The 15,846-nt window shown below is 31.1% G+C and overlaps 1 protein-coding gene across 1 annotated transcript; it reads right to left on the bottom strand.

Moving 5' to 3' along the window:
- Nucleotides 1–376: 376 nt before the first annotated feature.
- LOC132751143 (E3 ubiquitin-protein ligase TRIM33-like) lies at nt 377–5,029 on the bottom strand. The gene is made up of 3 exons (XM_060741265.1): nt 3,438–5,029; nt 1,198–1,256; nt 377–874 (listed from the first exon to the last, which is right to left on the bottom strand). The coding sequence occupies exons 1-3, from the start codon at nt 4,324–4,326 to the stop codon at nt 752–754; spliced, it is 1,071 nt and encodes a 356-aa protein (XP_060597248.1). The 5' UTR covers nt 4,327–5,029; the 3' UTR covers nt 377–751.
- Between the last annotated feature and the right edge of the window lie 10,817 nt (nt 5,030–15,846).

Genomic DNA, 15,846 nt, shown 5'->3' with positions numbered 1-15,846 from the left:
AAGGATATTATAAATCCCCCCTCTATAGTGTCGGTACCAAAAAGCAATTGTTGTTATGCAATACACGGCTAATGCAGCATAAATTTCCTATCTAATCCGAATGTGCAAACAAACCTTTACCATAATAGCTTTACGTCACATGTATTGCTGTTCACAGTTATCAACGAAAGAAGGAAGATATGAAGCTGAAATATGTTAAATAAGAAAAATGTTTGCTCAGCTGATATTTAAGCAACCTTTTTAAATTTTCTGTTGATTTCGCATGCAAACAGAAATTGTTACATAAATTTCTTCACAAGGAAGTTGCAGCCGTTAACTTTTATTAAACACATTGTGATATTCTGGTCACTAAAATAAGAGCTAGAGTAGGCTGGAAACCCATTTTATTTACAAATTGCAGAAATTATATTTCTCTTTTATGAAGTTAAGAAAATGCAGCTTTACAGATATAGTCCGCTCAAAATTTGATATTTAATTAAAAAATGATAATTACCATACAGTCTCTATAAACATCTTTTGAATACACACATAGTTAAAACAGGTAATCACAGTATAATAACATGGTGTCATTAAATAAATGGCAGTTGTTATAAGAAAAGACCACATTTAACTGACAAAAAATAGGAAATGTATCTTCCCAAACTAATTTATCCATTCAGTTATTCAAAGCAGACATACTCATAAGAATTTATGAGATTACAAAAATTTCTCAAATAAAAGTATTTTAGCCAAAGATGACCATAACATATCTTTAAATAATTTCAAAGGTAATGTCATCTGTGATGTTGTATGATATCGCAAAGCCAAAGCCATCCCATTGTATTGAAACAGTATCGTTTGTAACATCTATTATAGTTCCTAGTACTGTACCACACTGAAAATAAAAAAAAATGTTCTAGATGGATCAAAGTTATAACAGAGCCGTTTATTTTGTGTGTACTGTAAAACAAAACAACAGTCTGAAAACAAAAAATCTCTTTTGTCAGCATAACCAAATGCAAGTACTGCCGACATAAGGCGTAACAGTATACGGGTGACCACAAATTTAAATTGAATTAAAACATAATGTTTTATGTAGATCTAAAATTGTAAAACATTCTTTTCAAGAATTTTTGTACACTTATTAAATTATTACTTAACAAGCTTCTTTTATTACCTGTTCTATTCGCATATGTATTTCAAAAATAAAATATTTACCTGTCCTATTGCAGGACAACGGACACGAGCACCAACAAAACACTTCTGTTTGACTGTTTCTGTAAGGTTGTAAATACACCTGTACATTAGTTAACGTAAAAACATTGACGTCGAATCGACACTTGCGCTTGCGCAGAAAACATGTATTTAATAATTATTATCAATCGTAGAAGAAATATATAGAGGATATTTGTTTAGTTCAGTGTAAGATCGGAATATATTTCACCGAGTGAGCACCAAAAGGTATATTTCACGAGTGGCGCAGCCACGAGTGAAATGTGAATTTTTGGTGTTCACAAGGTGAAATATATTTCGATCTTACACTAAATTAAACAAATTTTCTTTTTATTATATGCAAAGAAATGTTTTAAAAAGACATTAAACCTAATACTGAATGAAAAGCGCGCCAAATAATAATACAATGTGACGTCATTTACGACGTCACGTCATTAAGTTGGTACCCAGTACTGTGCACGCTGGTATTTTACTGAAACAACGTAAGGGGCTTAAATTCAAAACAGTGAAATTATCAAAGTGGTAATTTCACTGTTTCAAACAGTGAAATTACCAGTTTTATATCACTGATATATTTCTATAAACCACCGAAAAGCATGTAATAAATAGAGGATATTTGTTTAGTTCAGTGTAAGATCGGAATATATTTCACCGAGTGAGCACCAAAAGGTATATTTCACGAGTGGCGCAGCCACGAGTGAAATATGAATTTTTGGTGTTCACAAGGTGAAATATATTTCGATCTTACACTAAACTAAACAAATTTTCTTTTTATTATATGCAAAGAAACGTTTTAAAAAGACATTAAACCTAATACTGAATGAAAAGCGCGCCAAATAATAATACAACGTGACGTCATTTTATGACGTCACGTCATAAAGTTGGTTCCCAGTACTGTGCACGCTGGTATTTCACTGAAACAACATAAGGGGCTTAAATTCAAAACAGTGAAATTATCAAATTGATAATTTCACTGTTTAAAACAGCGAAATTACCATTTTTATTTCACTGATATATTTCTATAAACCACCGAAAAGCATGTAATAAAATGGTATATCTGTATCAATAAAGCAAGAAAAAGTTTTGGTTAAGCCTACTGCAGCTATATGACAGATACACAATGCCCGCTTTCACTTTGTAAATCATTTAAAGAATCTAATTTTAAAAGAACATAAAATAAAGAAACCTCTCGCTCCCACACTAGAAACATTAATTCACATGGACTTTAGACACACCTTATCAGTTAGTTTAGTAAAATGTATACACTATATATATGATCAATTTGTTCAAAATTCATTTCTCAAATAAAAAAAAAACATTTAAAGTCAATAACAAAAAATAAATATAGCAATTTAGTGGCGTATGATAAGTTTACATATAGACATACAGCAGAATGAAAACTACATAATAGAATAAAATTAAATTAATAACAGAAACATTTTAAGCGAAAAACATTATGGGGTCACTGACCTCACTATCGAGCGATTTGCCCTTGAAGAATAGGGTTTTTATGTTATGTAAGGTGCAAATGTCTCATAATACATTATTCTTTAAATCATATCTTTACTATCAGTTTCAGTATTTTATTTTTTACTTAGTTATAATACAAATGTTAAGTAAATACCATTTAGCATTTCTGTACCATTTAATTTAAGTTCGGAAACTGGAAAACCTCTTAAAGAGCCATTTTAAAGGAATTGGTAAAGCTTTAAAAAAGAAGATATTATATACAAATTACTTTTTTTATTTAATTTACATAATCTCTCGATAGAAAGTCAGCTTCATGAAATGTATGAAAAAAGAAGCTAGCACTAACAATGATCATGTATTCTCTGCCCTTGAAATAAGCAACATTTTCAAATCCAAGGGCAGATAACACGAAAATGAAGTCAGTGACCTCAATTGGCGTGTTATCATATATTTAAATCGTGTAAAGATTTTTTTAAACCTATGATTGTTTTCATTCTGCTGTATGTCTATATGAAACCCAAGTATGATCCTTTAAAGTAAATATTGATATGAACTTTTACTAAATTCTGTATTTTACATTATAAAGACATTTGCGACAGCTATTATATAGACATATACACAGAATAAAAATCTTTCCGTAGAATAAATTTGCTAAGGCTATTTCTTTTTACATGTTCTAAGATTCTATGAAAGAGTTGTACGAAAACTGTCTTTAACCGTTAAGAAATTTCATGCCTTTAACTAAGAATGCTTACCTTTTGTCCTACATTCGATCTGACAAAACTGCAGACTTCCTACAGGCCGTTCAGATTTCAGAAGCGATGACATTTGATCATTACGAACAAACTTGAACCCTTTTAAAGCCATGTGTTTTGAGGAGTGCATCTTTTTTATATCAGCTAGTTTGGACCTGCAATTAACTGCATTGATGAATAATGCATTATCTCGATACAGCTGTGTGTCAAGCATCTGTTTCACTTTCTGAAGCTCTGACGTAAACGACTGTAATAGAGCCTCAATCTTTGTCTTCGTTTCTGTGTTTTCCTTTCTTAGTTTCTTCATTTCTGATAACAGCTTAGCCTCTGCTTCATCCAAACATTCATTTATCTCAGTTCTGAAGTCACGGAGTCCTTTCAATGCGTTTTCATTCATGTTTTCGCATTCGTATGTAGCCTTATCAATTTCGTGTTCACAATCTGTTTTCTGCTTTTCAAGATCTTCAAGTCTTTTCGCAATGCTTGTGTATGTGTCTCCATCTTTGAAGGATTTCGCCAAATCATTGATATATTCTGGTTTGCATGAGGTATGTCCTAGTACTATGCAATCTCCACACCCAACGATATCATGTGATCGGCAATAAAATTTGATGATTTCACTGTCGTGCTTTGCACATCTGGTCACATCTTCTAATCCACTACATAATGGGAGTGAAGAAAACTCCTGAAGCGAAAGAAACACGTGATTTCTACATAGTTTGCCCCTAAGGTGAAACCGGAAGCACGTGGTACATATTTTCTCATTGCATTCCCGGCATGCTCCACATGCTAGAGTTTTCACATTTTCAACTTCACATGATACACATAAACTAGACTCGCCTTCTGCAGACTCTGTGTCATTGTCCAACCTTTTGCCAGCTACTTCCATTTTAAGAAATCGATTCTATTAATATGCTGATATTCTGTAATGTAAATATGAAACGTAAATATCAATTTAATTCCACTTTTCAAAGGAAATTTTTTAACTTTATCATAAATATTATGTAATTTGGTTTTACATACTGAATTTCATGCATGCCAGGCCACCGTAGCCCAGTCGACAATGTCGTCACCTTTAAAACACTTGCCGCTCAGGATTTTGTCATGTGTGGACGCTAGTCAGCTACCTCACATAATGTCGGTGGTTTAAATAGGGTGCACGAATGGACACATGTATTCCTACACCAATATTTCTTAAATGTCGTCATAATGCATTACCTCTGTCTATGTGACATAAAGACATAAAAGCCAAGCTTAAAAAATCTTAATTTTCTTGTTTCAGTAAATGATAACTGGTAAGTTTTGTATCTGCAATACAATATGCATACATGATATATATCTCAATTCTGTATACGCTCGACTTCGATCACCTAAGTTTATTAAGTTAAATGCAGATTGCAAGAAACAAAGTGTAAAAAGTACTAGCCATACTAATATGTTTTAATATTCCAACGCTTATGCTTTTTTCACTTTAGCGAAAAAGTTTAAATAGAAGGGTTTATATGATGGAACATTTAAATTTATTTATACGACTACAATGCATAAACATCCAGCACAAATTTTAAAATCGAAGACAGGTAAACGTATGATAGCTATGTGTATCTCAGATTGAATTCAAATCCAAAGTATCACTGATAACACTGATAAATTAAGTTTAGTTGTAATTTAAAATTAGTTTTGTGTGCGGGGGAGTAGTTTATGCTTGATTTTAACGCTTAAATCGCGTTTTCTGTACATACTTGGATCAAATATAGAAAGCCCCTGGATATGGTCGACATCATATACTCAACACCACTAAACTCACGATTTTGAAGTATTTTCATGTGGTAGATGTTAACACAAAACATGGTTAATCTTTTTTTCATTCACCTTATACATGATGTTTACATTCAAATAAGAAAAAAATCGGTATAGGTACGTATTAGTGATATAGATCTCTGAAAACAAGGACCCGAAAGTCTGTTAAAATTGTATGTGCCTGAAAAAAAATTTGTTTGTAAAAACATATTTTGTTGGAGTGTGAATATTTAACAACGGCTATAACGTGACGTATTTTAAACTTCAAGGATCGGTGAGATTAAGAACTACGTAATGTTTAAAAATGCCAGAAGCATAATAAATTTGGTCCATTATAATTGCATTTAAGTGAATATGTTTTTGACCCCTTGCGCATTACGACAGTTTCCTGAAAAAGATCATGGGTCTTAACCAAAAAAGTATAAATAAGGTGAATTCCATTTTTTTAATACACAGAGGTGGTCTAATTCAGGGGATTAACTTCAAACCTTTATCCGCCGAACTTTCGGTTTCGGTTGTCACCGGATACAATATATACTATAAACCGTTATGCGAGAATGTAAGAATGAAAGAAGGGAGAAATCTTCAAAACGAAAAAAAATTCATTCAAATAGGAAAAAGGTCAACTTAAAACTAGATAAAAAATAAGTGTACTAACAATATAAATTGGCGAAGTGATTAAACAGTCTCTTCGGTGTATAGTTGAAACAAAGATATACATGTTGTTTGACATAACGCTAGCTTAATTTTTAATATGTACTAAGTTACATAAAATCACCACAAATTAATAATGTTAACACCGATGTGGTCTATTTCGTTATAATTTAAAGTAGTGAATTCAATATTATAGGTGAACGCACTTGTATGCAAATGTATAATGATTAACAGAGCTTGATTTTTTAAAGCAATGTATAATGCTCATTGCTTTTAGAATATGATATTGGATAATTTCGTTTACAAACGTAATCTTGTTAGATGCTGGTCCCGTAAATCTTACAAAACTTTAGAACAGAAGGCAATATAATTATACATGTAAATAGAACAATGAATAATCTTATTTGTGTTTTCTTTTTTTTATTTTGGATTTCATTTGATTTATGTTGTTCCTTTTTACATGAAAATACCCTGACTTTAGAAATAATTGATGTGCAGTAAATGTACCTGTTCTTTAAATAAAAAAATATAATGATGTTGTTTTACAATGCTAACACCAAACATCACTTTCCATGTACTTTTCATTGCATGTTGCATGGAACATAATGATCGCTAATATTATTCACAAAATTAATTTCATCTTTAATGGGCATGCATTTATTAGAACACCGGATGTAGTTATTAGAAAACTGTTTTAACAGTTATGTATTTGGCCAATGTCGCCATTATTCGTTTAATCAAATGTATTTGTCGGGCTAATTAATGTAAAAGTTTCTTTTGAACAAGAAGCCTAGTAAGTTTGTAATTCGGCAAATTATGACAATACTAGTACTGTCAGTCTGGATTCTTACAACAGATGCTTGCACAGTAGTTTTAGTATCTAATGATCGTATTTTGATAATATGCTATATTATTTATAATATTTTCAACGATATATGTTATGGTCATAATAAAATTCTTTTCACTAAATTTTTATCTCCCTGGCCACCAATGATTATGCATTCACAGATTTAGGGACATAATGAGCATGGGAACATAGGATCTATATAAAGACTACACAAGAAAAGCATTGATGCAAAGCATCAAAGGGCGTCCAAGCAAGAAATACAGCAGGTGCAGATGAACTAGTAGATATTTGATGATAAACTGTTCAATGGTTCATTGGTTTTTACCAGAATTGTATATCACTTATGAATGAACGAACGAAAGACATTGTTCATTATTTATAAATTTGATTGGTATGCTAGAAATTAGAATATTACTTGTTATTTCTTTATGATCGTGATTATTAATAGCAACGGATATACATGTATACAATCATTTATAATCCATATGAGTAACGCATGATCAACACCACACTTGTGTAATTGTACCTTATTATGTTATCGCTATTAGCGAAGACCCCCTCTTAAGGTATCTGTTCACACTTATAGTAACAATATGACATTGGTTATATTACCATGTTGAGCATAAATGTTTATTATACACTAATTGTAATATCTTTTTTAATAAAAAAAATACAGATTTTATGAATATTGTTTTCTTTTCTTTTTTGTGTTTTATGCACTATTTTAATACTGAGTTTTTACGTTTACTATTATTTTAAGAATTTAATTGTCATAATGACCGACGATTATAAGTCAAAACTTAACTGGAAAAGTCAGTAAATTATGGTTAATCTTTCAATATATACTATTGTTTATTCTTAAACCATATAAATGTACATTTGTATTTTTCTTTATCATTTCTTAAATTATCAATCAATTGAATAATTCATAAAATCTGATTTGTAACTTTGAATAATTCCTCGGCATCTTTACTAAACACGAATAACAAATTAAATAAAATGTTTCAAAGTTGATAATGTCATATTAATGCCATAAAAATGTACATTTTTTATCAATTATTGTTCATATTTATTGTTTTATCTCATATAGATAAAATAAAACACGCGATTTGTGTTGTTGGTTTTTTTTTTCGAATTGTTTGTTTATGTATAATAATAAGCAATAATTTTGAGAGTTGATCTGTGTTTATTAATTATTGTAACCAAACTAAGTGACAAACATTCATTTTGAAAAAAAGCTTATTTATCTGTAAAATATTTGTTCTGTAACGATATCAAACATCTACTCCAAAACCGGGAGAGACCGGACAATAAACGTGTGGTACTATTCGCCGGTCGTCAAAATAGACCAGGAGAGACCGGGAATTACCGACAGGAGTACATCCCTCTATAAATATATTTTCGGAATATTTAGGTCATCAACTCATCATTCTATTTACAGCTTTCGGAATAACATACCATAATTTAATCCACTGTGTACTACAAATGATAAATAAAAATACCTTGAAGAGCGCGATTTATTGACGGAAAAGGTTATTTAATTTGAAAATGTTTGCATTGCGAAATTCTCCAGTTCGCTATTCATTGTACATATCGCGACTAATAAATAATCAAGCACCCTCATACCGATCGGAATGATCGGCTTTTATTATGAACAACTATAAAAGGCTCGAGAAGTTGCTGTCGCCCTTTCACAAAATCTGATTTCATTACATAAAAGGCGACGCGCTTCGGCGCGGACGCCAATTAAATCAGTATTTGGACGCTGGCATCTTAGATTTGTATTGTTAATGAGTTTTTGTTTGTTTGTTGTTTTTTTAAAGGGAAGCGTAACACTTACATTATGTTTTTGTATGTAGACATTGTTCTTATTGTGCTAACTAGTTACGATCTGTTTATAATCTATAAGCAAAAAAAGAATAACCAAAACATACAAACAAACTACAACAACAAAAGAAAAAGAAAGCAAAGTACTTATATGAATGAAACATTTAATGCAATGCTTTTGGACTTAATTTTAACTAACTTTCTGCTGCGAGAAATTTTGCGAAATTTCGCGACAATATCGTTGTATGTTATAAAATGTCCATCAAATTGAAAGCTGTAAAGTGTAACGCTTGTATATGCATGTGTATTCATGTTTTAGTTTATAAAGATAGGGAAAGAAATCAATAAACAGTGTTTAGGCAGGAGATTTAATAAATCATACTAATATTACATACACGCGTCTGTAGATTTTTTGTTTAAGTGTAGTGATTGGCTGTAGTATAGGCAACAATACACCTACAAGAATGTCTGGTACATTGTTCCCGTTGGATCTCTGGTTATAAGGTGATAACAAGAATTAATTTTAGCACAAATAACTTATCGCAGTAAATTACATAAATTCTATTGAAGAGGTTTATTATGAAATGATTGCAAAATATGTTATGCTGAAAAACATTGATAGAATTAGACGAAGTAAGTAAAGACAATTCCAACAACATTGTATAACAAAAAAAATGAGGAATGCAACAAAACGGTATACTGATATATAAAACATCGAAACTTTAATTAAAAAATAAATTACAGCCTCCTGCTACTATTTTGCCCAGGCTTCTTTTGAATCTATTTGTGCGTTAATCCCGCAATTAACAGGATATTTTACTGTACTGATAGGATCACTGTTTGTATTATCACAGTTTTAAACCGAGCACATTAATCTTTATGTCAGTCAAACTAACACAAAAGTCAGCGATAACCGGTTACCTTTTTTATACTGTTTACGTATAAGTGAACCCATGCGGCTTACGTATAAGGAAAATACTGTCAACAAATTCTATATATGTTTCGGTAATAGTTTTTTACAAGACATTAAAACACTTAACATCACACAAATGGCTTTTAGATTTGCAAATTTTGTCGACTATTTTCCCGTCTATCAACAATAAAATCTTCGTCTATGAAGATATATATTTTAACAAAATCTCTAGAGCATGATTTATTTGACTGGATTGACTTCAATGGAATATAATCAATGAGAAAATGTCAAATCATTTTCAGCTTAACATCATGTTATCATATATCGAAGTATACGAGTTTGAGTTTAACACTCAGTAATAGGTTTTTGTCATGAACACTGTTTTATTATTATCAATCACGAACGTGTACAATAACGTGTCCCTCAACTTAGTTATGTCAGAAAAGTGTCACACATAAAAGTAGCTGTATTTGTTTACAGTATATTTTCGACTAATTGTTTCGTAGATTTAAAACCAATGGATTGCGAATCCGAAACACTTTTCGAATCTGAGTAAGGAATTGCTCTGTGTTTTATCGTTGCATTTTGGTTCTTAGTTTACTATTGTTCCTTTAATCAGAATATTGATGATTGTTTTTGATGTCATCTTTTTTCATGTTCATTATAATTATCAATTATTCGAAATCAATTTTTTCTCTCTATTTTGCTGGTCCTTCGGATTATTATTCCTAATAATTTGTGTTATTCATCGCAATTATACAAATTATTATAAGTACATGCATTACGTAAGGTATTTTAGAACCAACTGTAGAATTGCTGTTGATCAACAAAATGTTCGTGAAAGCTCCAATTTAACATATATTAGAAGATCAGGAGAAAAATATCAAAGTTTAACAATGAAGAAACTATGAAGAACATAGTTTTTAAGCTATATCTCACTAAAATGTAGAAATTTAACAATATGAATATACATTTTGTAACTTTACATAGTTAAAGCAATAATTTCTGAATAAACACAGATTATCAACATCTTTTTATATATAATAGAATGTTCGATTCATTGTGAAATAGATAAAAATAGCTCGTCATCACTGTATAAATTTATGATTGCCCATGGTAGTCAAATGACTGATTTCCAATAGGTATCCTTGATGATAATATATTAGTAACACCAATACACAAATATGATAACACAAAACAAACACTTCTACAACAGCGTATAACACAAGTTTTAGGTTCTAAAAGTTACTTTATTTATTTTGCTATAATATAAATCATAAATACCATAGGCATAACTAGACAAAACTTAAATATATTGTCAACCCATTTACCTTACCCTAACCCTGTCAGGTGCAAATCGTTGTTGAGCAAGAAACTTTACACTCATTGCTCAGTACTGGTTGGATCCAGGAACGGATTCGAAAGTGTGTCTATAAGCTTCAAGCTTCCTACACAATTGAACTAAAATCAATTCTGTATAAACCAACCCATTTATTGTCAAAACACTTAAATGCCTTTCTTATGCTGTAATAGCCATTTTATTTTCTTCCATAAAGGCCTATTTATCCTAAGAAATGCTTCTTTGTTTTATGCCTTAAAGCTTGTTATTGTTGTTCTGTTATTGGTTCCAAAATGTTACTTGTTCACAATTTACGTGAATCATCTTTTACCTATGCTGCATTGTGGCAATATGTGTATTAATAGTGAGTAAAAGTCAAAATACTACTTTATTTACATTCTGAAACTTTTATGACAAATAATCTCACAGTCAACGCCACGTTGTCTTCCTCTATAAGCATCTAACAAGCTCTTAAAACATTATCTCAACATAAAAACTCATGTATGCACTTTCTAAAGAAGGAGAAAAATATTTATATCTTAGGCATAATGTGCCTTAAATTGAATCAGGTAATGCATTCCTGTCCCAAGAAACATTGATTTTACAGAGTGTACTTCTGTTGTGTTATTACATATAATTCATTATCTTTCACAATATTGTCATTAAATAAAATCACGTCTAAAATATATGCTCTGGAGAGTTAGTGTCGTAAGATACAAGTGAGGACAAAATATGCGTGGTCATCTTTGACTGAGGGTCATACAAATCATGTTTGTTACTCATGATACAGAAAAATACATATATAACAATAATAAATGGTTATTGTTGATAATTGGAGGTTTTAACTGGTGCTATTGATTTTCATTGAAATCTTGTACTTTCAGTGATATCTCATAAACATACTCATTCAAAACGGGTTTGCAGTTTTCACTGTTCTAGTTTTGTTTTAAAGCTACTATTCCACACATTGTAGTTTTGTCGTTTATGAAATGAATTGTCATCAAAAGATGGCTCGTACATTTATATGAAGCTAGTTTACTAATACATGTCTTGTCCGACATTAAATCATCAAAAAGTAAAGTGTTTGCAATGTTAATCATGCTTTAACTTAAAAGCGTCGCAACGTTTTATTTTGGAAATAATGACTTAAATTATTATAAACACATACCCGTTGGTTGCGGTTAGAATAGTTGTGCGCTTGAGTTTTTTTATCCCACAGTCGATTGCTGCACAATATATCACAGAAAATTATGTCTCTTAAAAAAGGCATTAAAAAGAAGAACATTTCTTGGTAACCCGGTTTAAAACTGCCATTTATATAGTAAATTCTACCTGCATCAAGCTGTCCTGCTCGCTACATGTTAACGGATGTGATAATAGTAAAATGGTGTTTATATCTTTGTCAAGTGAAACATCGTTAAGGTCTAAAAGACTTGTAGAATAATATTGCAAACATTGTCTTTACATTTACTTTCTGATAACTTAAAGGTAATAGATTAAACATTCTTGCCCCCGAAAATTTATCTCCGTTACCCGGTCTAGAAAACTCTGTTTCCCCCCCCCCCCCAAATTTAAGAAAGTCGTTTTTCTTTTGGGGCTTCCCCGGCCCCTTTTTTAAAATGCCCCTTTTAGGAACCTTTTTATCCTTTTATGAATGAATTGTTTTTTTACGCTAGTATAAAAAAAAAGTGTTTAAATGGTATCAGTTTTCAAAATTTCTGTTCCGAAAATAATTGGCATGTAATAGGCAAGAAAAAGAACCAAACACCGGCTGTTGGTACAGACGGTAATATCTAGCTCTCGGGTAACTGTCGGTCATTTGTACACCTTTTGTTGAAACTAAATCGCATTTCTTAAACATAGAAACAATATTCTATCGAACACATCTTTACAAAGATGTAGTTATATTGATTATGACTTTTAAATAACTAGTTTTGTTTTACTGATACATTTCTTTAGCTAACGCGTCACGTGAAACACACTACACGTATATTTCTGAACTTTTTATATCACCAGACATACAAACATAGTCCATGTGTTTGCAACAAAAATTTTAGATCAATGAGATACACTACCTTTGGAACGCACGGTTACTAGGAATTAGAAACGCGCAAACGCTAACTGTTACTGCAGTGTTTAAAATGAAAAACGCCGAAACGAAATTATAGAGTTTTTATGGTTACAGATAATAAAATATATATCTTGTTAATAAATACAATAGTTTAATGATTGCAATGATCAGCAAGGCAATGAGAAATTCATGGTATGCAGCTTAAACCTGACAACCATATCGAAAGTACACACTGGCTTAGAAGGGTATAGCAACAACACAATTGCCTACAACGACCAAAAAAAAGAAGCGATAATTTTACACTTGGGCCGCAATATAAAATCAAGAGTGGAAAGTGTTTGTTTGTTTTTTCATATATAAAAGGGTTGCACACCTTATATGTGGTTTGCCTTAAATAGTTGGAGCACATTATCTTTCCATAAAGCATTAGATAGCTTGATGATTACAGAAAAATGGTCCATGACGAGATTAAATAAAGATAAAATTTTATTGTAAAACAACAAAACATTAATACTACTTTATTCAAATTGTAATCAAATATATTCAAAGCAGAGACAGAGGAACATACTAAGCAATCTGAATTGGCAATTACATGCTTCCTCCTCTACTGCAGTCTTTTTTATCGATCTGTTCATTTAAAATGTTTATGAATGAAATTAATGATAAATTACTCCGAAAGTAATCCCCAATTTAGCCTTTCTCTATTTTATTTCAATGTTATTCTTATTACACACGTTAGGGATCATTGCAAACTTACCCATATGGATAAGTAATAAAGAAATATTAGTGGTACGAAATAAATGCTTTTCACTGAAAGTATTATTTCAAGATTGCAAATTATCCCGTGGGAAATTAAAGTTGTAATCCTTTGAAAGTTTAAATTTGCTCTCAATATAGATATCTTATAAGATTCTTGACTGTAGAGTGACTCCAGCTTAGAGAAAAAAAACTACGACTGGATGACAATTCTCAGGAACATTTATCAGATATATACGAAAGACCGATAGGGCCATTTCAACTTCTTGAACTCTCCATTTCATCTTCATGAATTCACAATTTTGAACTTCCTGAATTCCCGTTTTCAACATACGGAATTCACGAATTCACGATTTCAGCTTCATGAATTCCCGATTTCAACTTCATGAATTCACGATTTTAACTTCATGAATTCACGATTTCAACTTCACGAATTCACGATTTCAACTTCACGAATTTACAAATTCACCTTCATGAATTCGTGAAGTTGAAATCGGGAATTCATTTAAATGAAATAGGGAATTCTACCGGGCTTTCGTAGATATAACATTCTACCGTTGACTTTTATCGATATCTAACTTAAGGGTGTATGAATTGTATGCAGCCAAATCACATATGTTCTTTATTTTTTGCTTTTCTTTTCTGTACTCTTTTTCTTTTCCTGATATGAGCAGTGTATTTCCCAAATCTTTTTCAAATTATTTCCTAATTCGCTTTCGCTCAAACGGAAATAAATCATTTATCCCTTAGTCTACAAAAACTTAATAAAATATAACACAAACACATATGTAGGATCAGTCATTCACATTGCATTTATTCTATTTAACATTTTATATTTAAACATAAATATAATATATCGAAACATAACACATAATCGTTTGACTCTAAATATTCAGTACATACATAACTATTATCAATCTAACTAATCTAAAAAATGTTTCTTACATGAATATGATCGGGCGGGGGGATCAAACTTGTAAACGTGATTGACTATGCAATGCAATGTGAAGACCTCGAGTGATTAACTTTATCGAACCGCTTACTTATATATCAACACAGCACGTAAATTTCGTGCAAATAACAACGTGTAGAAACAAGGATAAATACATTTATTTCCTAATCCGTTTCGCTCAAACGGAAATAAATCATTTATCCCTTAGTCTACAGAAACTAAGAAAATATAACACAAACACATATGTAGAATCAGTCATTCACATTGCATTTATGATCGAATTAACAAAGAACGGGCAAATGGGGCAAAAATTAACAATAAAAACTATAAAAACTAGTATTACTCAAACAATTGAAAAACCGAAAATTACAATCCTAAACATTTACTAACTAAAAGTCGTTTATCAATTTCATCCTTAACATAAGAGTCCTTACCCTTTTCACTTTTCCAGCGTCCATGACGTTTGAATAGTCTATCTGATACTCCAGCATTGGCAGCAGCTGAAGCGCCACCTGATCTTAGACTATGCAATCCAAATTTGGATTTGTCCAAACCGATATGCTCAAACATATCTAAAATAAGTTCACGAGCTCTAGATAGTGTAAGACAATGGAGAAGTACCTCTTAATTTATAAAAATTAGAACTCTTGAAAAAAGTAACAGAACGAAATATAAAATCGTTTGAGTTTTCATCAATGTTTGCCATAGCTAAATAACGCAATAAAATGTTAACAGGACAAGTTACATTTTCCAGTCTTTGTCTATTAAACACCAACTTCCATCTCGATAAATGTCTGTTTTACTGTGATCAATAAACAATGCAATATGATCAGTCTTAAAAAGAATATCAGAACGCTTTAATATTTATCAGTTCAGAAAATCTTAGAAAACCAGCGTAAGCTAAAAGACACATTTTTTATATTTCTAAGATTAAATAAATTACATCAGTATTACCAAAAACATGAACCAACTTAAAAAGTATTTCCGGAGTAAACAGGTTCTCTCCTAGAAACACGATGTCCCAGAATTCTATGAGCAGCCTCCCTGACTAAAATTTCACTTAAAAAGGATGACCACAGATTATATTATTTAAATTTCTGCTACATTCATTTAGCCCATTTTATACCATAAAATTTGCCTCACCCACAGTATGACGGAGAATTACAATTTTGTGTTAAAGACACTAAAATATAAAGAAAAATCCACATCATTGACAGGAAAAACGACCGAACCATGCTTCCTAGCCCATTTAA

The sequence above is a fragment of the Ruditapes philippinarum genome, unplaced genomic scaffold, assembly GCF_026571515.1.
Source record: "Ruditapes philippinarum isolate M1 unplaced genomic scaffold, ASM2657151v2 ctg4883_1_1_1_1, whole genome shotgun sequence".
NCBI lineage: Eukaryota > Metazoa > Mollusca > Bivalvia > Venerida > Veneridae > Ruditapes > Ruditapes philippinarum.
The sequence above is the reverse complement of the archived record's forward strand: the minus strand, read 5'-3'. Positions and strand labels throughout refer to the sequence as shown.

What these genes read in the sequence shown, in the direction of transcription:
- LOC132751143 (XM_060741265.1), bottom strand. Translation starts at nt 4,326, where the DNA reads ATGGAAGTAGCTGGCAAAAGGTTGGACAATGACACAGAGTCTGCAGAA. An exon ending in GATCGAATGTAGGACAAAAG is followed by an intron (nt 1,257 to 3,437) that starts GTAAGCATTCTT and finishes ACAACCTTACAG; the next exon opens with AAACAGTCAAACAGAAGTGT. An exon ending in GTTGTCCTGCAATAGGACAG is followed by an intron (nt 875 to 1,197) that starts GTAAATATTTTA and finishes TTTTATTTTCAG; the next exon opens with TGTGGTACAGTACTAGGAAC.